Source organism: Ursus arctos, unplaced genomic scaffold (genome assembly GCF_023065955.2).
Source record: "Ursus arctos isolate Adak ecotype North America unplaced genomic scaffold, UrsArc2.0 scaffold_37, whole genome shotgun sequence".
Classification (NCBI taxonomy): Eukaryota; Metazoa; Chordata; class Mammalia; order Carnivora; family Ursidae; genus Ursus; species Ursus arctos.
Genome location: NW_026623053.1, coordinates 3,199,474 through 3,226,123, shown reverse-complemented (window position 1 = coordinate 3,226,123; position 26,650 = coordinate 3,199,474). Strand labels below are relative to the sequence as shown.

At 48.2% G+C, this 26,650-nt stretch overlaps 1 protein-coding gene across 5 annotated transcripts in view; it reads left to right on the top strand.

Annotated features, from left to right (window-relative positions):
- The first annotated feature begins 3,141 nt into the window (after positions 1-3,141).
- TEP1 (telomerase associated protein 1) overlaps positions 3,142-26,650 on the top strand; it is a 36,634-nt gene continuing 13,125 nt past the window's right edge. For 2 of the 5 annotated variants that reach the window (XM_048217032.2, XM_026490545.4), the window contains exons 1-28: positions 3,142-3,249; positions 3,990-4,141; positions 6,658-7,230; positions 8,316-8,498; positions 8,790-8,924; positions 9,631-9,792; positions 10,218-10,379; positions 10,691-10,768; positions 12,349-12,473; positions 12,674-12,831; positions 15,715-15,824; positions 16,325-16,415; positions 16,646-16,832; positions 19,358-19,529; positions 20,140-20,298; positions 20,467-20,544; positions 21,532-21,662; positions 21,967-22,026; positions 22,889-23,047; positions 23,655-23,831; positions 24,034-24,154; positions 24,743-24,867; positions 25,129-25,242; positions 25,334-25,451; positions 25,609-25,803; positions 25,897-26,072; positions 26,171-26,327; positions 26,436-26,615. In XM_048217032.2, the coding sequence (XP_048072989.2) occupies positions 6,682-7,230; positions 8,316-8,498; positions 8,790-8,924; positions 9,631-9,792; positions 10,218-10,379; positions 10,691-10,768; positions 12,349-12,473; positions 12,674-12,831; positions 15,715-15,824; positions 16,325-16,415; positions 16,646-16,832; positions 19,358-19,529; positions 20,140-20,298; positions 20,467-20,544; positions 21,532-21,662; positions 21,967-22,026; positions 22,889-23,047; positions 23,655-23,831; positions 24,034-24,154; positions 24,743-24,867; positions 25,129-25,242; positions 25,334-25,451; positions 25,609-25,803; positions 25,897-26,072; positions 26,171-26,327; positions 26,436-26,615 (4,062 nt within the window). In that variant the 5' untranslated portion in view covers positions 3,142-3,249; positions 3,990-4,141; positions 6,658-6,681. The other 3 variants (XM_026490546.4, XM_057306428.1, XM_048217061.2) reach the window with 3 other exon arrangements.

Below are 26,650 nucleotides of genomic sequence, written 5' to 3'. Positions count from 1 at the left end.
GCCTGGGTTATGGAATTTTTTAAAAATTTTATTTATTTATTTATTTATTATTTATTTATTTATTATTTATTTATTTATGAGAGAAAGAGAAACTGCGAGTGTGCACGAGTGGGGGCGGGAAGGGTAGAGGGAGAGGGAGGGAGAGAATCTCCAGCAGACTCGCTGCTGAGAGCAGAGCCTGCCACTGGGCTGGATCTCACAACCCTGAGATCATGACCTGAGCCAAAACCAAGAGTCGGAGGCTTAACCAACTAAGCCACCCAGCTCCCCCTGGGTTACGGAATTTGTAAAAGATCTCTAGTGGTTCCGGTGTTTAGGCTTTGCTGGCCTTGAATTTATTTGTTGCTACAGCTAACCATGAAGTAAACTCTGTATCTTCCTAGTAAATCAGGAAGTGGTGGCCCCTGTTGCTATTATTCCTGCATCATTAGTGTTCTCTGACTGGGGCTTCAGTGCTCATTGGACTAAGTCGGAAGGGCGGCATAGCCTGTCCTTCCGCTGGTAGGGCAAATAGTACCTACAGAGAGCTACAGAGGAGGAGGCCTTGAGGTGGGACAATTATCTGAGGTATCCCCCTTATTCCAAGGGGAGGAGGCCTTGAAGATTTACACCTTCAGAAGGAAGTTATGTGTGCACTCCACTCTTTTCCTCTCTTCTTATTTCTTCTTCTCAATACGCCACCATTTCAGTCTCCTTGCAGGACCTCTTCTTTCCGGTTTCCTAGATTTTTTTCTTTTTTCTTTTTCTTTCTTCTTCTTCTTCTTCTTCTTCTTCTTTTTTTTTTTTTTTAGAGAGAGAGTGTGTGGGCAAAAGGAGGGCGGGGACAGGCAGGGAGGGGCGGAGAGAGAATGTTAAGCAGGCTCAATGCCCAGTACAGAGCCCGTCCCAGGGCTCCATCTCATGACCCTGAGATCATGACCTGATCGAAGTTAAGAGTCGGAGGTTTAACCAACTGAGTGACCCAGGCACCCCATGGGTTTCCTAGATCTGGTGTGCCTTCACCAAACTCCTCTCCTTCCCCTATAGATGGACCTCCAATGAGCAGTAATGCCCCTAGGGAGTGGATTCAGAAATTTGTGGAGGCTCTTTTTTCTCTCGTAATTTTTAGAGTTATCCGTAGACATTTAATGGGCAGGATTAATGTCTAGCCAAGAGTGCTAGACTTTCAGCAACTGTTCAGGGCCCTCCCGCATAGTAACGTACATGCCTGCATCACTGACAACTTTGAATGATTTACCAATCACTCACGTAGTTGAAAACCTATTGTAATTAGGATCTGATTTTATTTTAAATATCATCATAAGGCATTTTATATATGGTTTAATACATCCTGAACTTTCCATGAAGGCCAGTACTATAAATATTATGGGATGGGGCGCCTGGGTGGCACAGCGGTTAAGCGTCTGCCCTCGGCTCAGGGCGTGATCCCGGCGTCATCGGGCTCCTCTGCTATGAGCCTGCTTCTTCCTCTCCCACTCCCCCTGCTTGTGTTCCCTCTCTCGCTGGCTGTCCCTGTCGAATAAATAAATTAAAAAATCTTTTAAAAAAATAAATATTATGGGATGATCACACCTTGTTTTACTAAAAAATTTGCCAGTAATTGTCATTTTGTAAAATAATTGCCACATTGGCACCTCTATTCATGGTATTTGAATCACCATGGTAACATCCCCATAACATGCTGCATCTGTAGCTGTTATAGTCAAGGTAATTCTATATAGAGCTGCATGTATCTGAGTACTACACTGTATTCTTGAATGTTGTGCCCAAGTATTTACATATATAAACACACGGTGTTTTGTTTATTTTTTAAAAGATTTTAGGGGTGCCTGGGTGGCTCAGTCGGTTAAGCGTCTGCCTTCTGCTCGGTCCTGGGATCGAGCTCTGCATCTGGCTCCTTGCTCTGCTGGGAGCCTGCTTCTTCCTCTCCCACTCCCCCCCCCCGCCCCCGCTTGTGTTCCCTCTCTTGCTGTCTCTCTCTGTCAAATGAATAAATAGAATCTTAAAAAAAAAAGATTTTATTTATTCATTTGACAGAGAGAGAGAGACAGAGAGAGCACAAGCAGGGGGAGAGGCAGAGGAGAGGGAGAAGCAGACTCCCTGCTGAGCTGGGAGCCGGACTGACTTGGGGCTCAATCCTGGCACCTGGAGATTATAACCTGAGCCAAAGGCAGATGCTGAACCGTCTGAGCCACCCAGGCGCCTCCACATAGTGTTTTGTAATAAATCATCTTCCTTCCATTCTTTTATATTTCTTTAGACATTTTATAAATTTTCAAATTGTGTGTGTATTATTTATTATTTATACATTGTAGTTCAGCGTTATAAAGGGGGCATAAAAATATTTGTGATAAGAAGGGAGTGTTGGGACTGATAGGCAGGTAGCGAGGGAAGCATCTAAGGAAAGAAACTGGAATCTGGCTCAATAATTTGAGAAGATAGGATGCCCCCAAGTCGGAGCTGAACCTAAGGTGTTTACCTGACAATGAAGGGTACCTTCCTGAGGAAGGGCATGTTTTCCAGAAGACAGATAATCTCTCTTACCCAAGGTAAGCATATTTCTCCTGCTACAATCTGTTTGGCTCTGGTATTTATGAAATGGCACTAGCATTACCATCCTAAAGGTCACTTGTCTCTTTCCAGAGCCTGGTCCAACCTTCTGGGAAAAGTTCTACTTAGCCTTTCAGGATGGCTCCAAATGGGTTTTTATGATCCACGGATCTCTCCCAGGTGGACATTGGCACGCTTTCAATTCATTCTGCCTTAATTATTCCATATCTACACCTGCTTACAGGCACTGGTTACACACTGGTTTCACCTGGTCACAGGCCATTAGATTTTCTCTCACCTTTTATTTCCGCTTTCACCAAGTAACTTTAAAATTAAGAGCCTAACTATCTTTGACACCAAGAGAAAAGGATCCCGGAGAGGCAGCGAACACGCCAAAATCCTTCCCAAGAGACGGAGTTTGAGGATACCGCCGGAGAAAGGAGGGACGGGGAGTGGGGCGGGGACGAGACTCGGGTCCCGGAGAGGCTGCCGCGTCCTGGACGCGCGCGGAGCCCCAGCCGGCAGCTCAGCTCCCGCGGCCGCCGCACCCGCCCGGGCAGCGTCTCCCTCCCCGCGCACCGCCCCCCGTGCGCTCCTCCCCCGGTTTCCCACTGGCCCCGGCTTCCTGCTGCCGAGAATCGAGACGCTGCGCGTCAGCCAGCGTCGCCAGCCGCGTGGGTTCCGGGGACGGTCGGGGAGGTAGGAGCCGGTCCGGGGCGCTGGGCTCGGCCGCGGGGAGCCGGCGGGAACGCCTGGCTCCCACTTCGGACGCTCCGGAGAGTCGGGAGGGCTTGGCGCCGGCGGGGAGCCTCTGGCCGCCGCGTCCTCCGGGCTGCTCGGGACCGGGTGTGGGTGTGGAAGGAGAAGTGGGGGAGCCGGCGGAGACCGCGAGGGAGAGGGAGGGGCAGGGGGTGGAAGGGCACGGAAAGAGACCCGGTGAGGATGAGTCACTGCTCTGTGTGCTCCTCGGAAGGGAGGGTCGCTGCCGTTACCGAACAGAAGGTGGTGTGAGCACGGCTTCTAATAACGGGGTGTGCTGAAGCAGGAGGCATATGAGCCCGCTTAAAAGCGGTTTAATGTGTTAACGCGGCAAGGTCGCCAAGATACACTACGTGCAGAATAGTGTCTAAAGCGGGGTTCTCTTTGTGTAATGCAAATAAAAACAAAACCAGGAGCCGGGAGGGGGGGCGGAGATAAACATGTATTTGTATATATATAGAAAAGTGTCTGAAACTGTTCATACGGAGCAGTTAACAGTGTTATCTCTGGAGAATGGAACTGGACATGGGATGTTTACTTTTCGTTTGCAGTCCAGCTGAATCTCCCTTCACAAACTCTAGGGTGCAAACAATATTTAACTGTGTTTTTCTGTTAACTTAGTTTTTATCGTAAGACTTTTTAAAATTTATTTATTTTAAAAGATTTTATTTATTTGTCAGCGAGAGAAACAAGCAAGGGGACTGGCAGGCAGAGGGAGAAGCAGGCTCCCCGCTGAGCAAGGAGCCTGACAGACTGGATCCCAGGACAGTGGGATCGTGACCTGAGCCAAAGGCAGACGCCCAACGGACTGAACCACCCAGACGTCCCTATTGTAAGACTTTTTATTTTATTTTGTTTTGTTTTGATATATCTTCAGTCAGTTCTGAGATTTCCCACTCCTTTCTCTAGGGGCTTATATAGCAAAGATGTGAGGGAAGTGTGCAGGGCATAGAGGCCATCATTCTTGATGTGATTTGTTCACACTGATGCTCTAGTGTCTGGTGGGGTATCGTCTTTTCTAGTTCTGGACGGTCAGTCAGTCCAAGTCTTGGAAGTATTCTGCATTCCTGTCCCTAAGCTCTTGTACACTAAGATCTAAGTGATCGGCTTAACAGACTTATTCCTAAAATACTTACATGTAAATAGGAGATAAACACGTGTCCAAATAAGTAAATACATTCCTAATGATAGAAATTTAAGCATTTTCTCAGGCAGAGGTTCTTAATTTGCAGTTACTGGGGATTCTAGGAGATCCATGAATGGACTCCCTGAAAATTGAGGGCAAAATGGTATATACTCATGTTTTTCTGTGAAAAAGCTACACAGCTCTCACCAGATTCTCAAAAGCCTCTAAATCTCACTGATGAGGCATTATGGAAACAATGGCGAACAGGTGAAAAAGGTGTCTGTTCTCAGGAATTTATAGTCTGCTGGAGGGAAAGACAAACAGGCAACTACAACGTAAGGAATATGTTCTATGATAGAAGAGGTTTGCTGTCGTGAGAACATAGTGAGAGCCACGGATATTAGACTAGGGCCGGCTGTTGGCAAAGTCTCCTTAGAGGAACTGACTATTAAATTGAGGCCTGCAGAGTGTCAGGAAAGTAGAATTTGGACTGGTAAAGGAGCTGGGGAAGGAAGTGCTCTTGGTAGAAGGAAGAGTGTTTTAGGCATTTGCCTGTGCAAAGGCTGAAAGCCAAGAGAGACCTTGGCAATTCATAAACTTCAAAGAGTGTGTATGATCACAGCTTAGATGGGAGTAGCAGCGAGAGATGAGGCTGGGAGAGGATGAAAAACTAGACTGTGTCTGTGATTCTGGCCATGCACAGGTGAACCAGACAGAGGAGCTCCCTGACCCTTAGGGAGTTTTATTTGAGTAAGGAGAAACAGGGAAGGAGTAGGCAAATAGGCAAACAAAATAATCTTTTATCGTGGTAAAATAAACAAGGCGATGTAATAAATGGTGGCTGGGGTATATACTTAGGAGCTCCTGTAGACAGATCTACATACTATGTGCCACATGGATAGGAGGGTTTCAACAAAGGTGGTGGCAGGCAGAATGGAGAGAATTGGATAGATTGGAGAGACACTGAGGGAGTAGAATCAATAGGATTTGGTAGTTTACTGGATGATGATAACAAATAACAATAGCTTCCATTTACTGAACACTTACTAATTACCAGGCACTGTTCTAAATGCTTAATGCATTTCTGTTTATTTCTTTAACAACTCTATGAGGTGGACGTTTATCTCAATTTTGTAGATGAGGAAACTGAGGCACAGAGAGTTTAAGTAACCAGCCCAGGTAGATTCAAGTTTCCATCAGGATTCAAACTCAAGTCTATTTCACTCTACATCCCTGTAAGCAGAGGGGGGAAAGGAGAGGGAATCGAGTAGAGGAAGAGTGGGAGAAAGATGATACATTTGGGGTCTGGAGTTTTGGGTACCTTTGAGTCATCCAAGTGGAGATGTCCGACAGGCAAATGGATAAATGAATCTGAAGCTCAGAGGAGATCCAGGCCAAGGAACTAATCTGTGAGTTGCCAGCACAGAAATGTTATTTGGGGCCTATCCTGGGGAAGTATATAGGATCAGAATAGAATTCTAAGGAGCTTCAACATTCAGGCAATGGCGGGGAAAGAGCCGCCATGAAGAGGGGGTCAGAGATGTAAGAGGAAAACCAAGACAGTGGCACCAAGGCAGCCAAAGAAAAAAGAGAGTTTCAATGAGAGAGTGAGCAGCAGTGTTATATTCTGCTTGAGAGATGAGGTAAGATAAGGGCCAAGATGTGCCTGTTCTCATAGTAACAAGAATTCCATTGGTTAACCAAGAGGACAGCCTTGGAGGAATAGGGGGGACAAAATCCCATTTAGTTGGTTGAGCAGTGAGTAGGGGACAAGGGAGTTGAGGTTGGTGAATATAGACATCTTGATCAAAACATTTGTTTCTCTAGAGCTAAGAATCTAGAGTCCCAATTACAAGTGTGACCCCTATACTCAGTTGGGATAACACTAACAGCCCTAGGGGGCTCCTTTGCCCATTCAGGAGGAGACATGTCCCTTTTGTCTCCAGCCCCCCCCCCTTTTTAATACTTCTTTAATACTGCTCTTCGGCTTCTGCCTTATCTTTTCCCTACTCCTCTCACTTAGAATGCTCCCTGCATTCTCTCTGTATAATAGTTTCTGAATACATCCTTAGAATGAACCCACTCTTAGAAAAAGAAATATTGGTTGTTCCCTGCCTGCAGGTCACTGGCATTACCAGGAGGACTATGGGAAAGACATAGTCCCAGTGCAAACACACTCCAGTGTAGCCCGGAGCTCATTGCCTGTCTTTCTCTCCTTCTAGGCATGTACTGGCTGGGATCCAGCTATGGAGAAACTCCACGGACATGCATCTTCCCACCTGGACATTCTCTCCGTAGAGAACCGGTGCCTGGCCACACTGCCCAACCTGCAGCCCATGGAGAAACCACATGGGCATGTGTCTGCCCACCCAGACATCCTCTCTTTAGAAAACCAGTGCCTGGCCACACTCTCCAACCTGCAGCCCATGGAGAAACCACTTGGGCATGTGTCTGCCCACCCAGACATCCTCTCTTTAGAAAACCGGTGCCTGGCCACACTTCCTGACCTGAAGACCATGGAGAAACCACTTGGGCATGTGTCTGCCCACCCAGACATCCTCTCTTTAGAAAACCGGTGCCTGGCCACACTCCCTGTTCTAAAAAGTACTGTGTCTGCCAGCCCCTTGCTCCGCTGTCTCCAGAGAGCTCCCCTGGTGCAAGCTGATCTGCTTAGCCCACCTTCCGAGCCTCCAACCTGGAGGGCCCAGTGCCTCTCGGAGGGGCTAGGCTGTCTGAGCTGCCCCACGGCCTTGAAGTCCGTCTCTGCCAAAGAGAGAGCTCCTGAAACAGCTTTGGTAATAGCCCCAGGCGCTCATCCTGACTCCACCTGTGTCGGATGCTCTAGTCCCTAGCCGTTGGTGCCACAGTTACCCCTCTGAGCTGCTCTGTGTCTGTGTACCTTCTGTCCTCAGGTGCCCTTGACCCTCGGGCTGCCTTCTTCTGCGTCATTACTTTTATTGCATATCGAGTTCAGATATTCTGGACAGTAGAGGCAAAACAGAGCCTGTCCCTAGAGAGCCTCTGCTCAGGACGAGGGGCAGCACGATGCTGCAGGAGCAGCTAATCAGACGCTTTTGAGATCTTATGTCAAGCAGGGGGTGTGCCTGCTATTCCGTGGCCCGCTTCCCTGTACGTACACACGTAAACATATGTCCACTTACATCGATACAAACACATTTACCATACAGGGCAGAATCAGTACAAAACACACATTCCTTCTGTACGGACTTGGGATTCAGACTGAGGCAGAGGCGATATTATCTCTGCCAACTATAAGCCATACAGCCTTGGCCAAGACTCAACCTTCTGAAGCTCTGATTTCTTCCGCCTTAAAACGTGGTCAGTGAAAATGTATCTCAGAGGGTCATTGTCAGGATTACTATTGCCATCTTACATTTATTTAGGGCTTTGCAATTTGCAAAGAGCCATAAATATATTATCCCATTTAATCATCGAATGGCACCCTCAAGGTAGTAGGGAGTAGGGAATGAAGAAGCTGAGACTCAGAAGTTAAGCAGTTCGCGGTTGCTGGGGGGTTGATCTGGGACTTGACCCTTTTTCTTCTGAATCCAAAATATCTTAATAGTCTCATAAGAGGTGTGTTGTGAGGGGCTCCAGGCTCCTAGGCTGTGGCATCATTAAGGAGATGAAAACAGGGGAATATTCCAAAGCATCTGAGCAAAGGCTCAGAAGGTTGAATTGGGAAAGGTGGTGTGAGTGGCGGTGAGGGGTCACTATGTCAGCCAGGAGAGCTGGACGCTGGGGTGTGAAGGGGGAGGGAGGAGGAGTTTTGGTGCTGGAAGATAGATGTAGACTCGTCCTGTGCCTGGGATCTGCCTTCAGATCTGTCTGTGTGATTAATAACTGCCACTATCTCTAGGGTCGTTGTTCCTCTTCAGAAGAGAAAATGCCAGAAGAGAAGGAATGGGTAGAGGTTCAAATGCCTTTTTATAATCTAAGCTTGGGAGAGGAGGAGAAGGTGGAGGAGCCTGTCCTGAAGCTCACTGCTGGGGACTCTGACTCTCATCCTGGGCCCACTGACCAGGCCCTTAAGGACAAGAAGGTAAAAGTTCTGGAGTTGGGGAGAGGGTGATGATGATGGAGGGAAGGGTGTGAGGTGGTGTGAGAGGGGTGGTGACCAAAGGCCAAGGATGGAAGGGGAAGAGGGGGCATCACCCAGCTCTTATTTCTCACTCCCTAATCACCTTTTCTAACCTCTCAGTTAAACAGACATCTTTCTGAATGTGGGGTCATTTCTCTCTGCTCTTGATTGCATAAATGGGCCTGAGTGGGTGCTTGAGTTGGTCCTCATTACCTCTTTCATCCTTTCTCCCCTCTCTTTCCTGATTCTCAGATGGTTCTCATAAGCTTGCTGTGCTCCACTCTGACGTCAAAGGGAAACATAGAAGATGCAGCTGACCGGACCTCGGGTACTCTCTTTGAAGTCTGTAGTGAACTTGCCCCCTTGGAGCCTGAATTCATCCTTAAGGTACTGTGGTGTGAAGGAGGGGATGGGAATGGGAAGCTGGGAGGTAGGAGCTGTGGCCATGGTGTGGGAGGGGGATGGTGGCCATTTTGGTGGGAAGGGAGTAGGATCTCCAGGTGAGCCTGAGGGCTAGTCCTTGGGGTTCTCTGAGGAGCGGGGAAGGATGAGATTGGGAGAGTATACTAGGGCTTATTTGTTTAGTAAGTACACAAAGCTAGGCCTTGACAGTCATTTCAACAGATGTAATGAAACTTGGATCTGGCTCTTAAGGAGCTTATGATATTGTTAGGGAAGCAGAACACTCCCAAATATTATTTAAACGCAAATGGAGTAATAGGTAGTGAATGTTGCAAAAACAGAAACGGGGGAGGGGGAAGTGTTTTCTGTGAAGCTTTTTGGAAGATGGCAGGTTTAATCAGCAGTTTGAACCCTGGGTAATTTTCGATAGACCTCGATGGTGGGAAACCTAAGTACCTGGTTGACTTGGGAGGTGATCAGTAGACGCAGAAGAAGCCATGCTCCAAAGCTGGGTGAGGGCTAGGGTATGGAGGATGTAGCAAGCCAGGAGGCTTGGGCTTTCTATTTTATAGACAATGTGAAGAGCCCAGGAAAGGTTTTATACAGCCGGATTAGGCAAGCACGTTAGTTTGGGGCATGATGCTATGGGACAAGTGGCTGAGATGCCAGCTCTCCCTGCCCTGTGCCCTAGGCATCTCTGTACGCCAGGCAGCAGCTGAACATCCGGACTGTGGCCAACAAAGTGTTGGCCATTGCTGCCTTTTTGCCGGTCTGCCGCCCCCACCTGCGACGCTATTTCTGTGCCATTGTCCAGCTGCCATCTGATTGGCTCCAGGTAGCCGAGTTCTACGAGGTATGGCACTCAGTTCCCTGAGCTTTGACTCTCACTGGTTCCCTCTCCTTTGCTCATTGCATCCCTGTGGAAAATTCTCAGCTAGTTTCACCTCCTCTCAGCCGTCTTTAGCTTTGCTTCCCAAACAGGACAGCTTCTCCCTGGATTGGGTTGGGTTGCCCAATAGGGAGAATATGACTGAGGAGAGCTGGACCACAGTTGGAGAAAAATTGGTCTTATTCTGGACCTTGTGTTTACAATGCAGGAGATGAGAATTAGAGAAGTCGCCGACTGGCCCAGGATCATAGAAATGGTCATTTTAGAGCTGGGGCTGGAAACCCCCGCCTTCTTCTGTGCTCTCATTTAACCCTGTGAAGTGGTCTTGCCTTGTTTTAGAATGTCGGTTTGTGTCTCACTTCTGGTGGTCTTTCCTCCCTCTCTGACAGAAACTGGCTGGAGGAGAGGAGGGCAAGCTGGTGCCCCTGCCTGCCTGCCTGCGTGGTGCTATGACCGACAAATTTGCCCAGTTTGATGAGTACCAGCTGGCTAAGTACAGCCCTCGGAAGCACCGGGCCAAGAGACGCCCCCACCCGCCTCCCCGCCCTCCAGTCAGTCCCTGCTCAACCTGGTCATTCACAGCCAGGCCCCTTCTCTCTGGAGAGGAGGAGGGTGGTCGAAGGAACATGGTGACCCTGGGGGATCCCACTCTAAGCATCTGACATATTCCTCCCACCAGAAATAAAAGGAGTCCGAGAAGGGCTGAGGAACCAAGTAGAGCTCAGGGAGCAGAGAGGACAGGGCCTACCTCTTTCTGGGCTGGCTTCCTTTTGGTAGAAATGGGCTTTGGAACTATTGGAATGGATCTCTCCAAGGACGAGTTCCATTTCCCGTTTTGAAATTGCTTCTCCTGTCCCTACAGAAGACAGGGCGCCCATTTTCTGAGACACAAAAATATTTGCCGAGGTACCTTAGGCCTCTTAAAGATGAACAGAAGAAGGTGAGTGCCTTGTTCTGGGGTTCCATATGAGCATGTAAAACCTTTTCTCAGCTAGTATTTAGAAATGGAATTCTGTTTGGTGTAGAAATACTAATGGTGTGGTAGGAACATGCCAGTTTCCTACCTGGGGAGTTCTCAGTTGTGATTATAGGGTCGGGTTTCAGAGCACTGGGAAAGGCTCCTTTTATTTCCCATTTTGCTCCCCTTGATATTTACTGATGGTGGCATGTCCAGCTGGATAATTGCGTTAAAAATGTATGAAATAGGGGCACCTGGGTGGCTCAGTTGGTGAAGCATCTGACTCTTGATTTCGGCTCAGGTCATAATCTTGGGGTCATGGACTCGAGCCCCGTGCATTGGGCTCCTCACTCAGCAGGGAGTCTTCTTGAGGTTCTCTCTCTCTTCACCCCTCCCCCCACTCGCTCTGTCAAATAAATGTATAAATAAATAAATAATGTATGAAATACCTACCTTCCATAGGAAGTTTTATAAACAAACCAAACCAAACCTTTTGCAATAATGACAAATAAGGTACTGCCCTTCGTGGTTAAGAGCATAGAATCAGGATTTAGACCTGGGTTTGAATCCCCCCACCAGCACCACTTGCTGGCTGTGCAACCTTGGCCAAATGACTTACCCTGTCTTACTTCATTTTCCTCAGGTATAAAATGGGGATAATAGCAGCACCTCATTGGGTATTTCATTGGGTTTTTGCGAAGATTAAATTAGTTACTGAATTTAAAGTATTTCTTTTTTTTTCCTCAAGATTTTATTCATTTTTTGTGTGAGAGGGAGAGACAGAGAGAGAGAGAGAGCTCCCACGAGCTGTGGGGAGTGGCAGAGGGAGAGGGAGAAGCAGTTTCCCTGTTGAGCAGGGAGCCTGGTGCGGGACTTGATCCCAGGACCCCGGGATCATGACCTGAGCCACCCAGGAGCCCTGAATTTAAAATACTTTTAACAATACCTGGCACTGAGTAAGTGTCAGCTGTCACCAACATCATTATTCAGATAAATTATTAGGAAAATAATATGGTGGTATTACAAGAGAACACATTCTCAGTTGGTCAGCTGATCGTTTCTCTTCATTCTAATAATATATCCCAAACTTAGCTCTTCGACCATAGAAGATTCCGCCATAGAAGATACCATAGAAAGCCATCTTCTTCCAGGTTTTTCACTCCTCACAGCTTGCATCGTGCTGATAGCCTCCATTCACCTCCCCCTCCAAGTCTCAGTGATGTAGATAAGAGCTGCTTTTTCCTTTCTCTCCGGGAACAAGATGTTCTTTGTTCATTCCATCCCTATCTTGTTTTTCACAAGCTGGTTATCCCGTGTTAACTATTGATAGTTCAGTCTTGTATACCTAAAACACAGTGACCCCAAAGAGCTACTATGGTATGTCCCCTGCAGGAGCTCCAATCGCTGGACACTTTTGCCCCCTATTCCTACTCTTTGCCCAGATCTACTTTGGGGCAGGAAACTACCTCATAGGTATAGGAGGTCTGCGGTTCTGATTTCTGAAGCAAGTGACATGGTCCTAGATTAAAGGGCCGCTGTGGAACTTGGGGATATTTCCACAGTTTGAGGAGACCTACAACGCGGTGCCGGAGCGAAAGCAGCAGCCGAGGTTCACTCTCAAGAAGTTAGTTCGGCGACTGCACATCCGGGAGCCTGCTCAGCACGTCCAAGCCCTGCTGGGCTACAGGTGAGAAGACGCACCCCGAACACGCCTGCCACCTGGGTAGCCCCGGGGCTTTTCAGCCTCCACGGCCCCGGAGCGTGTCGTTCCGACCCCAGCAACATTAGTGGCAGGCACCACTGACTGGCTTTGACTGACTGACCTTTTCTTTTCTGAGTTATTTTCAGCTGGCTATGAAATGGTAAGCTTTCCCTCTTCTGTCCCAGATATCCTTCCAACCTACAAATGTTTTCTCGAAGTCGCCTCCCTGGGCCGTGGGATTCTAGCAGAGCTGGGAAGCGGATGAAGCTCCCTCGGCCAGAGACCTGGGAGCGGGAGCTGAGCCTGCGGGGGAACAAGGCTTCTGTCTGGGAGGAACTCATTGGTACAGTCACTCTGACCCTGTATTCCCTTCCTCTCTTCCCCATCCACACCTCTACACGTTAGACCCTGAGTTAATTTCCGTGGCCTGATACAGTTATTCTCTTGCCTGGTGGTTGCATCACTGAAACTGATTGGATTTCTGAGGTTTGCCATTGACTATGCCCCAGCAGACCAGTGGTGTCTGCTTTGAGTGGCACTGGTGTCATAGGAAGGTCATTATTCCAGATGTGGTTAGGTGATACGCAAGCCCTTATCAACACGGGACAAAAGTGGTACCTTCTCTCTGATCTCACTTGTGTCATACTGGGTAAGTCATCCAGTCAAGGTGGGACTGGCACGTGGCATCTTGGCATATTGGAATCTCCGCAGGAACCCATATTTCAGACATGGACATTCTAGGTAATCTGCCCATACTGATAAAGAGAAAAAAAAATTGAATTGGGAAAACCAAGTTATTTCAGTCTTCTGTTTATCTCTTTTCGTTATTGTTGTTAGTTTATTTTTATCTATAGAAGCCTCTTTCTATTCTCTTTTTTTAATGTCCTCTTCCATTTTTGAAAATTTCAAGTCAACTTCTATCTGTTGAAAAACATCTTGCTGTAGAGCTTTTGACTGCTTGAGTTCTGCAGACTTCATCTTTTGGGGCTTCAGAAGTCCCAGGTTTTTTTTGGTTTTTTTGTTTTTATCTATTTCTCTGTGAACTGCCGCGTGCAGATTGTGCCCAGGGCAGCCCGAATTCTCAGCTGCTTGTCTGTCACTGCTCTCACTGTGTGGTTGGTCGCGGGGGGTGTAAGCATCAGAACCACATGGGAGTTAAACCACACACATGCACACACACACACGCCTGACAACCTCTTCCCCGGCATTTGCTACTTCGGGTGGAAGAGGATAAAGCAGCCTGGACGGCAGCCAGGGTGTGTAGCTGATTCTGGTGTGTGTCATCTCCACTTCCTCCCTCTGCCCTTGAAAATTAAAACTGTCATTTATCTAGGCTGAGTCTAATGCCCATAGTTTAATCCAGTGGTCTCCAGAGTTTTTTGGTAATATATTGCACAAAACGTTTTGGAATGCATCAGAATATATGTATATATAATTTAAATAATTTTATACATGAAACTAGTAAATTATGTACTTTAGGAAATACATAAAATATAATTATACAAATACAGATCTGAAAGTATGTATAAAAAATAAACTATAAAAAATGTAAATAAATATAAGAATAAAATAGAAGACAAAATGTAATTAGATATACAGACCCCTCTTTGGAGACCACAGGGATCATTAATAACTCATTAGCAGTTTTTTGGAATGAAATCAGTGAACTTCTCAGTCTAAAAGATAAATGTTCAATTTATTTTCTAGTATCATAAATATGATATTGCATTTAGGTTCTTATCTAAATGGTCTAGAAAACCTCTCATACATAGCAACAGTTGAGAACAATTTGTGAGCTGACAAAGGATGTAACAGTTCATGAGTGGCCACCCACCGTTTACATGGTGCGCACAACCTAATTGTTCTCTACAGCTTGTGAATCAGAAGTGTGACTCAGGAACCGCAGGACTTCCAGAAGGCTGCAAGCTTCTAGCTGCAATTCAAATAAGACTTACATCTTCTTAAAGAAAGGCACCACCACTCTCTGACAAAAGCTGGGCCAGCGCCTGGGGATGGGGTCGGGGGCTGACAGGCCATGTCTCTACAGTGGTCTGAATGTGTTTCGCTTGTCTGAAAGAAAGAAAGGATTTTCCCAATATTTACCATACCAATCGCACCCCTATGGTCACTCAGTCTGTGTGTCGTATGGTACATGGTGCAGATGAGAGTTCAAGTTTGTGGAGGAAGAGTAGGGTTTCCACAGTACGAGGGTGTCCGTAGAGCCCATCACTCTCTTTGGTTTCTGTGTAATGACTTACCAAACTTGTCCTTGAATTGTAAGTGGATTTAGAATTATTAATCAGTCTTAACCAAACTAGCCATCTAAAATAGACATAAGGGGCGCCTGGGTGGCTCAGTCCTTAAGCGTCTGCCTTCGGCTCAGGTCATGATCCCAGGGTCCTGAGATCGAGCCCCACATCAGGCTCCCTGCTCAGTGGGAAGTCTGCTTCTCCCTCTCCCTCTGCTTCTCCACCTGCTTGTGTTCTCTCTCGCTCTTTCAAATAAATAAATAAAATCTTTAAAAAAAATAAAATAAAATAGACATAAGACATTATTATTACGAAACTATGACTTGAAGATGATGCTAATATCCCAGAACAAATGGACAATACGAAAGTGATAGGGGTGAAATTCTGCTCTAGTGCAAGTCTTTTTCGCCTCTATTTCAATGAAAAATAATGACTATTTGATCAGATGTCACAAGAATTTTGCCGGAAAACTCAAAAATTACCAGGAAGATTATTTGAAATGTCAATTTACATACACTGTTATTAAAGGTGAACCTTACCTTAGGTTATGTTGTGTCTGGAAACATTAACCCGATGATTACATGTATACAATTTATAAATAGATAAACTTACACTAAGAAATTTCACATTTCACCATCTAAAATATTTGGAAATCATTCCTCTAGATTAGAGAATATATTTTTCCAGTTGAGCCCAATCTCATGGCTGGACCAGCAAACAAAATAGTAGTAGGAGTTGTTTATTCAGACGGCCATCTCGTCAACAATGTTATATAAATCTTGCTCCACACTTTAGGCCAATCCTGTTTTTATCTTTCCAGAGCTCTAAAACATTTTGAGTAGGGTAGGTCATACGTTAGTACCCCACGGCCTCCATCCTGAATTTTCTAGGTGGCCTCTGAATGTCTTGCCCTGGCCTGTGACCTCTCTCACTCACCCTTGGTCTGCCTTCCTCACCCTGTGCCTGACCTTCCACAGACAACGGGAAGCTGCCCTTCATGGCCATGCTGCGGAATCTGTGCAACCTGCTGCGGGTGGGGATCAGCGCCCGCCACCACGAGCTTGTGCTGCAGAGACTCCAGCATGAGGTACGGGGGAGGGGCAGGGGCCCTGGAGGTGGTGCGGGGATGCTGCTGCGTCTTCCTCGTGGCTGGGGAAGGTCACGGCCACGAGCTAGCTCCGTGTGGGCTGTAGACAGGTATGGAGATATGGATAGGTTGGCGGACACAGATCTGGGGAGATGAGCCCCAGAGAACTTTCCTTGGATCACTGATTTACCAAGAAGTGGCACTTCTGTGATGTAACTGACTTCAGAGGGAGTCTGATATAAAAGAAACCAGGCTCCTTCATTACTTCATTACTTCCTCTCCCTTTTTTCCCTCTTATATTCTCACCTGACAGCTTTCTATTTTCTTTATTCTTCTCCACCTCTCTCTGTGTCTCTTCTCCAATATCCATTTTATCCTTCCTCACTTGCCCACAAATCTAATAGAGTGGTTATCTCGTATGCCTGGTCCCTGAGGCCCCTGCTCGCCCCCGATCCCACACTCCCCGGTACTTTGCTCACGACCCCTCCCTTGCTTTCCAGAATTCGGTGATCCACAGTCGGCAGTTCCCTTTCAGGTTCCTTAACGCCCATGATTCCATCAATGACTTGGAGGCCCGACTCAAAAGTAAAGGTATTACCTATCTTCCGAATCCTGTTTGTCCCTTGAGTCTGAGAGTAGATGAACTAGGAGCATTGGTATGTTTCAGCCTCTTGTCTTCCGGTCTCAGGGTGTGGGGTGGGCAGAGGTCAGACATTGGCCGGCCCAAGGGTCAGGGCTTAGGACAGGTATTGGTGGGAGGACAAAAGGAGGAAACAGAAGCTGACTGACACTGACTCACTTCCTTACCTGTCGCCACACAGCATTGCCACCCCCTTCCAATACAAAACTGATACGTTCGATAATGACTAGAAACGCAAAAAAGGACAAGAATTGGACCTATCGAAGGTATCCTCACCCCCCAAGTCGTCGGCAACTTCGGACAACAATGATGATACCGGTGATATATGAGCAGCTCAAGTGGGAAAAGCTGAAAATACAAAAGGCCAGGTGTGTGTGCGTGCGTGCGTGCTATGCTATCTGGGAGCAAAGGGTGGGCAACAAGAGGTACCCTTGCAGGGCTTGGGAGTCATCTGGGAGCCCCAACTTTTATTCTGTGAAGACCTGCTTGCCCCAGTGGCTCAGGCTTGCCTGGTTCCAACTTTCTTTGCTTAGCAAACCTTGTCTTTAACATCATCCTGTGAAGAAATCATGAGGAAAAAAACTATGTTTGGGCCTCCACTTTATGACCCGGGATTGTTTTATCGGTTTCTGTGGGTTCTATGAATCTGTGCAGCGTTCTCCTTTCTCTCAGTGTGTGCTGGTGTCCTCTGCTCCTGCTCTGGTTCACCTTCTTTTTCTTCTCTATGATATCTGTTTGTTCTTTTCATTTCTCTCTCTCTCTCTCTCTGTCTTTATTTTCTGACCCACTTGCTTTCTTTTTTTGTCGTTGTTTATACGTATAGTTGTCACCGAGCAGACTCAAAGTCAGACATAAAACCTGTTCTGTAAGGTTGATGAAGTCCCAGCACTCAGTCCTTTAGATACTTCAACAGGATCTTCATTCAAGACGAATGCAGGGCTCGTCTAACCTACTAGTGAATCCGTGGCTGAACCCAGTGCCACTTAAAAGTCAGGCCTGGGGTCCAGTCCAAGCAGCGTGCCTTTGCTGGCCAGTTCAGTAGCCATTAGCCACATGTGGCTAGTTGGAACTGAGTTGTGCCAGATTTTGAGGACAGTATGAAAAAGGATGTAAAATAACTCCTCCGTAACTTCTGGATTAATTACATGTTAAAATGAAAATAGTTTGGGGCACCTGGGTGGCAGTGTTGTTAAGCGTCTGCCTACGGCTCAGGGAGTGATCCTGGCGTTGTGGGATCAAGCCCCACATCAGGCTCCTCCGCTATGAGCCTGCTTCTTCCTCTCCTACTCCCCCTGCTTGTGTTCCCTCTCTCGCTGGCTGTCTCTCTCTGTCAAATAAGTAAATAAAAAATCTTTAAGAAAAATTAAAAAAAAAAAAGAAAATAGTGTGTTAAATCAAATGTCATATTAAGTTAATTTCTCCTGTTTTTACTTTTTTCCTGTGGCTACTAAAAATTTTTAGTGACGTGTAATTTTAATTTTGTTTCATTAAATGTAACTTAATTCTATTGGATAGCACTGGTAGAGAATACTGAATTTTCTTGATTAAAAACATTATTATGAAAAAATTTTAAACATGCACGCAAGTAATGAAACTCCCGTAAAACTATTAGCCACGTTCAGTGATTATCTAGATTTTGCCACAGTTCTTTTAGGGGTCCCTTTCTTCTTTTTTCTCATAAGATGTTTTTAAGAACAAATGCCAAATAATATGATACATTTTATTTCATCCCTTCCTATTTCACAAGTGTCTCTTAATACATTTTATTATGTAGTTAGAATGTCACTAATATACCTAATAATAATAATAATAATAATAATAATTCCTTGGTATTATCGTTTATAATCTAGTCCATATTTAAATTTCCCAATCGTCTCAAAAGTATGATTTCACAATTTTATTCAAATCAGAATCCAAACAAGACATACACATTACGTTTGATTATTAACTCTCTTATATCTCTTTTATTCTTTTCACCATCTCCATGCCATTGACTTACTATGGAAACTGTCTTCAGGGGCCCCACAGAGTGTCCCACGTGCTGGATTTATCAACCTCTTCATGGTGTCTTCTAACTTGTTTCTCTATTTCATGTGCTGAGGGCATTAACTCTAAAGGCTTATATAGATTCAGATTTCACTTTTTTCTTCCTTGCAAGAATATTTCATAGGGGAGCCTTCGTACACTGTAAATGAGGCCACCAGACTCTTTTTTTTAAACCTTGTAATAAGATACAGGGTCGGGAGGCACCAAAGGTCTGGTGGTCCTACTCGTAGTGATGCTAAGACTGATCCGTGCTTTTCAGTGGTTGTAGCCTGATCTCTTCACTGTAAGTTGATGGTTGATCCATTGGGGATCTTTGCCTGAACCAGTTCTCTCGTTAGCAGTTCTAGAGTGGGGGTTTCCTATCATTGCCCATATTTATTAGCTGGAACCCTAAAAAGAACCTGTCTTATCAACTTAAACTATTCAGTTACCCTGAAGTAGAGATTCTACTGGGAAGGTGGGATGAATGTTCCCTTCTTTCCTCTTTAATTGTCAGTTTTCAGAATAGGAGTTAGTATTTGTTCTTGAAAATACAATTAAAAAAATATGTAGCAGGTAAATCTTGCCTCATGAAGTAAGTATGGGGTGATGTGGGAAGTGTGGCAGACGATCTCAGAGAGTGGGTCTACGGATGACTTCCCCTCTTCTGCCACAAGAATGGGTAGTAGAGGCCTATGGAATGGGAGCCCGGGAAGCTCTGCCCGGTCTTCCCTACGGGCAGTGGAGGCGGGCCCTGGCAGGGGCGGGAACACTCAGTGCGGGAGTGCCAAGTTCTCATCTTCCCGGCTGCCTCGAAGTGGCAAACAGAGGAGCCCCTGAGCCCTTCTGTCTGTGTCTTTTCTGCCAGCAGACGGGGGAAATATGATGGTGAGATGATGGCTCGGTACCGGCAGGCGCTGGAGACAGCTGTGAACATCTCCGGGAAGCACAACCTTCCCCCGCTGCCAGGCCGCACTGTCTTGGTATATCTGACGGACGCGGGGACAGACGAGCTCTGTCGGAAGAGCAACCTACAAGGGGTAAAAAATAAATAAATAAAAGGTGGGGGGTTAGTAGGATGTTGGGGATCCTGAGAACTGTCCTGTTCCCAGACATGGTTTTCCCGAGGAAGTACTCAGAACGGAAATAAATGGCATGCATTTGCTTCCCAGTATCAGACCTTGTTCCGAGGGGCAGTTCCTAGAATGTGGCCTCAAGCCTGCTCATGGATTATAATACTGCTGTATTTCACATTGGACTGGTGCTTAATTCTCTCTTAATTTCTGTCACCAAAGTATGCCTCATTTTTACTTCCCTACATCCCAGTGTTGAATTTGGGCAGGAATCCTGGCCCTGCTCCACCTTCTTCCCCAGCCAGCTCTTCCTGAGAGCTGCTGAAGCTGTTCCTTCCGAACTGGGGATTTTGGCCCTTTTCCCCAACCAATGGAGGTGTTTGACCTCCAGGGCTGGATGGCAAAAGTAGGTTTCAAAATAGGGGAGCTGGGGCACCTGGCTGGCTTGGCTGGCTTAGTTGGGAGAGCACGCAACTCTGGACCTCACGGTGGTGAGTTCAAGCCCCATGTTGGGCATGGAGCTTACTTAAAAAAAGGGAGGGGGAGCCGTATTTCACTGTGATGTTTGTCCAACCAGCGCCCCATAAACTATGTGCTGCTGCTGATTGGGATGATGATTGCCCGAGCGGAGCAGGTGGACCTCCTACTGTGTGGACGAGGCACTATGAGGACCGCTGTGTTTAAGGCAGAAGAAGGTATCCTGAAGACGGCCAGCATACTCCAGGCCCAGGTCCAGGTCAGACACCCACCCCCGCCATGCAAAAATGCATGAATGGACACAGCCTGATAAATCAGGAAAGGCTTGTATGTATACAGTTCTGAAGATTTCCCAAGCAGAAAATGGTGTTTGTTGCTTACTGGTCATCTCCTGTGCCAGCAAGGAACATGAGACTCTTTCCTTCAGGATTTGGACGAAGAAGGTGAATGGTCCGTGAACACTTTTGGGAAGTATCTGCTGTCTCTGGCTGCCCAAAGAGTCCCTGTGAGTACTTCCCAGTCCCTGAGAAACCCTTGCCCCCCCCCCACTTTTCCTTCCACCATTGATGTCTCTACTTTCTCAAAAGTCATCTTTCAAACTACGTACAGTACTCTGCTCCCAGCTGGCTGTAGCACCCTACCTAGTGGCGTGCTGGTGAATGCTTAACAACCAGCTCTCTGGAAAAAATAAGCCTTGGTTAATAGCATTTGCTTATCTCTGTGGTGTAAATACTCCCATCATAGCTGATTTCAAGTTGCCAACATGCTATCAGTGGGCATAGTTGGGAAGCAATGCTCGGTAGCACATATGGTATTTCTACGATACAGCTACAGTAGATGTAAATAAGACCCAGAGGAGATAGTGGTAAAATGTAGCAAAATAATTAGGAGGTGATGAGTTTTGAGTATATAAAAATAAAGGCAACAGCCTTTATTTTTAATATAATTTAAGTTTATACAATTTAACGTTTAATGGTGGCCATGTTTAACAAATGGCTCACAAAATTCCTAAAAAATTATTTTAATATTTTTAAAAAAGATTTTACTTATTCATTTGAGAGAGAGAGAGAGAACACAAGTGAAGGGGAGAGGCAGACGGAGAGGGAGAGGGAGAAGCAGACTCCCCACTGAGCAGGGAGCCCGGTGCGGGGCTCCCTCTTAAGACCTGGAGATCATGACCTGAGCCGAAGGCAGATGCTTAACCATCTGAGCCACCCAGACGCCCCCCTAAAAATGTATCCATCAGCTCTTGTGAGCCCGAATGAGCCAGCTACAGCACGCCACCTCCCTTCCCCCAGTTTCTTGCCTCTCCATATTGGGGTATAGTGGCTTCCCCCCTTCTAAGTGCTCTCTGAAGAGGCACTTTCCATTCCCCTCAGAGCCGTCCTAATCTGCTAATCCCCAGAGATCTTTTCTTCTGATGTCCTGAGTTTGTTAACATTCCTTCTGTCCTCTGCTCCCTGATCCCAGCCCCTTTCTTTTCATCTTACAGGTGGACAGGGTCATCCTCTTTGGCAACAGTATGTATAACAGACTGGTAAATGAGGCCAAACAGCTTTTCTGGCAGCATGTGAATTCCAAGTGCCTCTTTGTTGCTCTCCCCCTAGAAAGGACATGTAACACGTAAGAATGCTCAAACTCCTCGTCCAGTGCCAGAAGATAGGTTTCCAGATTTCCTCTCTACCCCTACTGTACTTTGGGACACTCCCACTCACCAGGCACGTCCCTATCTCTGCCTCTTAAGTACTAGAGCCTTCTCTGAAGTCTTCAGCCTAGCGCCATGCCCCTTTGTGAGGGTCCACTCCAGCCCCAGCCTAGCACATAACCCTATTAAAAGTGCAGACGTGGGGTATCCATCCTAGAAAGCAGTGACTCTGTGTTCCTGGCACTGTTTCTGATGGGTCGTGGCTGCTTCTTCCTTTGCCAGATTACCAGATTCGAATCCCAATAACGTGACACTCTCAGGCTACACTGACGGGATACTGAAGTGAGTACAGAATGGACACGGAAGGGGTTGGAGGTTTTGTTAGAACATCTTTCAGAGATTACCTGGCTTCTACTCCCTTTACTTCTCTTTTTAAGCAAGATAGAAGCTTATTCCTCTTCTGCAGCTGTCCTGGTATAGTAGTAACAGTGTGAGGGGGGCCCAGGCTCCTTCTGTCTTATTGCTCCATCATCCTCAAACACTCTGCTTTCACCTCATGGCTCAATACAGCTGCTCCAGCTCCAGCCCTCATTTTTGTATTACATCTAGTGGGAAGAAGGAAAAGGGACGGGAGTTTGCACAGTTTGCTTGTAAGAGTCGTGCGTGGCCTCTGTTCCATTCTTGATCCAGAGGAAATCTCATGCTATATTTATTTATAGATGCCAAAGTTACAGAAATCTTTTTACTTTGTCTTTCTCTCCATGTTCTCTCATTTACTTGTTTTCTCTCCTACCTTTTCCTTTGTATGCCTCCATTGCCCTCAACTGCTATTAGGAAGACTCATACCCATTCCTCCTTCTCCAGGGAGATTTTATGGCTGATACAGAGCTGATGAGGCTCTGGAATGGCCTTAATCTTTAACCTTTACTCTTAAGCTTCGCCAGCCTAATTGCCCCGGCCCGAAAGAAAACCCACGATAGGCACGCATAACAGGAGGGGCCGGAGCTGGGTTTCTTCTCTCTTCCTTCATCCCCGTGGTTCTGCATTCTGGCTTACGTCTGCGTTCACTGCTTATGGCTGTCTTCTTAAGGAGCTCTGGTTAACTGGGTGACCTTCCCCGGCTGTAGCTTTGTCCCCTGCCCCTTGGAAGATCTGATTCTGCCTCTGGTATTCACTCTTACTTATTTGGTCACGTTTTTGTCAGGTTCATTGCAGAGCGTGGGGCCTCCCGTCTTCTGGAACATGTGGGCCAAATGGACAAAATATTCAAGGTTCCGCCACCCCCAGGAAAGACAGGGGACCTGTCTCTCAGGCCACTGGAAGAGAACACTCTAGGCCCCTTGGCTCCGATTTCCCAGCCTCGGTTAGTCTATGTTTCCATGCCTCTTTGAGTCGGGACAAGCTGTGGGCAGGGGGCTGCATTTCTGGCTGTCGAGATGCCGCTTGTTCTACTCACCGAGGGGTGCTTCCTCTTTCCCAGGTAGGGATTTCCCTGACAGAGGAAGCTGTCAGCTTATGAGCGAACTCCTCTCTCTACTGGGGAAGGCGGTCAGACTGTGAGGTGGGCTCAGGCAGAGGGCTCAGGAGAATAGGCTCTGGCTTTCTCAGGACAGCTTTGCCAAATAGTAGCTCGAATCTTGGGCTAGTTGTTCTTCATTTCTTAAAGCTTTAGTTTTTCGATTAGTAAAATGGAGATAATGATGGTGCTTTCCTCACAGTGTTGTAACGAGCACACCGTGGGCAAGTAGTGTCTAATAGTCAGCTGACCAAGGAGGGGGTGTGAGAGATGGCAAGTAGGGTTTAGTTCCAGGGCTCTGCAGTTGAGGCTCTGAGGCCTACTGGACATCCCCCTGCTGTCTGTCATACCTTACTCGTGCTGGCCGGTGCTAAAGGGTGATCACGGCCGCGTCTGTCTAATTGGGCTGTGAGGCCCATCCCTAGACCGACCCCAGGCCTCTGCTTACCCCCAGATGGCGCAGCCTCCGGCTTTTCATTTCGTCCACTTTCCGGGACATGCACGGGGAGCGGGACCTGCTCCTGAGGTCCGTGCTGCCGGCACTGCAGGCCCGAGCAGCCCCCCACTACATCAGCCTTCATGCCATCGACCTGCGCTGGGGCGTCACTGAGGAGGAGACCCGCAGGAACAGGTGACGGGGCCACAGAGAAGAGGAGCCAGGTCAGGGATGAGGGGCTCGAGCAGTAGAACTGCAAGGAGGGCTGAGGGCCTATGGCAGGGGGAGCTCTTTGGATGCTAACGAGAGCAGCCTGCCTTCGCTTTGCCCAGTTGTGAGCCAGGCCCTATTTGTACCTGTATTCCCTGATCTGATGCCTCCATCACCGTGTCTGCAGACAACTGGAAGTGTGCCTGGGGGAGGTGGAGAACGCGCAGCTATTTGTGGGGATTCTGGGCTCCCGCTATGGACACGTTCCCCCCAACTACAACCTCCCTGACCATCCTCACTTCCGCTGGGTAAGGCAGACAGCAGGGGTGGAGCAGGGTCTGGGGAGGAAACAAAGGTTGGGGCAGCGGTGGAGAGAAGCCCCAGTGTGTCGGGAACCTTGGGACTATGCACAGGAAGCTTCTTGACACTTGAAGTGAAACCCAGGCAGAAGATTGTGCAAGTGGCCACATCCCAGATGAGGGGATTCCTTTGAGAAGTATCTTTCAGTTGGCCAAGGGATGCGAGGGGTAAGAGGGTAGGTCTGTTTAGGTTTTGCTATCAGACGGATCTGGGTTCTGATCTCCCTTCTGGCATTTGCAGATTGTGTGACTTGGTGGGACACGGCTTTTCCTAACCCAGCCTCAACTTCCCCATGTATTGAAGAGGAACAGTGGTGTCTATACTGCAGGATTACTATGAGGATTAGACATCTGTTTTTAAAAATGCTCAACATATGACAGGCATTCAACAAGTGTTAGCTATTAGCTATGTCTTATTGGCCTGTGTCTGGGGGGAACGTTACTGAGATGCAGGAACCCTGGATTTTGGCAGGTCTCGAGGGAGGCGTTAGTGTGACCTGGGACTGAGTCCACCTGTCCTCTGCCTTCTCTCCGCAGGCCCAGCAGTACCCTGCAGGCCGCTCTGTGACAGAGATGGAGGTGATGCAGTTCCTGGACCGGGGCCTGCGCCTGCAGCCCTCTGCCCAGGCTCTCCTCTACTTCCGGGATTCCAGCTTCCTCAGGTACCTGCTCTCAGCTCTGGGCCTCTCGGCTCGGTGGCCATATCTTCTCTCCCTGGCATTCAGAGTGTAGGAGGGAGGAGGCTGGAAGGGAGCACGGGGCTTGGAGAGCTGGCCTCGCGGCACCAAATCAGCCTTGCCGCTGAAGCCAGGAGATCGCCACTTGCGGAGTTTCAGGGAGCCACAGCCAGGTCCGACGGCTGAGGGTAAAGAGAGGCTGAGGTCTGAGGGTAGCTCCACTCTTGGGGTATCTTTGGGGGTCAGCTCTGTGCCGGATGCATGGAAATCTGACTTTACTTCTGAGTCTGAAGAGGCTGCACATCGGATCTCAGAACTGAAGAGCTTCCTGAGCAGACAGCAAGGGATTACCTGTCGCAGGTGAGCTGGGGGAGGGAGAGCCCCTGCAGGGAGAGATGTGGGGAGGGGAGCCAGCCCGCTCTGACTCTGCTTGTGCCCACTTTGCTCGTAGATACTCCTGTGAGTGGGGGTGTGTGGCAGCTGGCCGGCCCTATGCTGGGGGGCTGGAGGCGTTTGGGCAGTTGGTTCTGCAGGATGTGTGGAATATGATCCAGAAGCTTTACCTACAGGTCAGCGGGAACACCTGTGGCCAGGGGAGTGGAGAGGGGGTAGGGTGGTCTGGGAGTCCTGGGTGGGAGGTGACTTGGTGGGGGCTCTGTGAGTTTTCAGGCCTGGGGGTTCTGGGGGCATGGAAACATTGTCAGTTACTGTCCCGTGTGCCCTCAGCCTGGGGCCCAGCTGGAACAGCCAGCGTCCATCGCAGATGATGACTTGGTCCAGGCCACCTTCCAGCAGCTGCAGAACCCACCGAGTCCTGCCCGACCGCACCTTCTTCGGGACACAGTGAAGCAGCTAATGCTGCACCGAGAGAGGCTGAGCCTGGTGACTGGGCAGTCAGGACAGGGCAAGACCGCCTTCCTGGTACATAGTCCCAGAGCCCCGGGCGGGAGGAAGGGGGCCCGGGGAGTCATGCATGGAAAATGCACCCACGTTTTCTCTTTGCTTTCCATGCAGGCGTCTCTTGTGTCAGCTCTGCGGGCTCCCGATGGGGCCAAGGTGGCCCCCTTCGTCTTCTTCCACTTTTCAGGGGCCCGCCCAGACCAGGGTCTTGCCCTCACCCTGCTCAGACGCCTTTGTGCCTATCTGCATAGCCAACTGCAGAAGCCGAGTGCCCTCCCCACCACCTACCGGTGTGTATCCCTCATTAGCCCAGCCTTGGTGATGCCACAGGCCACCGCCCGCGTGTCTCCCTCTCCTGCTGACCCTGGTGCTTACCCTGCACACACAGGGGCCTGGTATGGGAGCTCCAGCAGAGGCTGCTGCCCGAGTATGCCCAGTCCCTGAGAAGCGGCCAGACCCTGGTTCTAATCATCGACGGGGCTGACAGGTTGGTGGATCAGCATGGGCAGCCCGTCTCAGACTGGATCCCAAAGACCCTTCCCCCGGTGAGTGAGAAGGAGGTGGGGGTGGGAGGCCGTAGTGGGGAAGGGGGCCTCTCCAACGTTGTCCTCCTCTTTCTCCTACCTCCTCCTTCTTTTGCCCAAATACCGCAGCGGGTGCACCTGGTACTGAGCGTGTCTACTGATGCGGGCCTGGGGGACACCCTTGAGCAGAGCCAAGGTGCCCATGTGGTGGCCCTGGGGCCTCTGGAACCATCTGCCCGGGCCCGGCTGGTGAGAGAAGAGCTGGCTCTGTACGGGAAGCGGCTGGAGGAGTCGCCTTTTAACAACCAGGTTGGATGTAGGCCAAAGGCTGGTGGGTGTGAGGA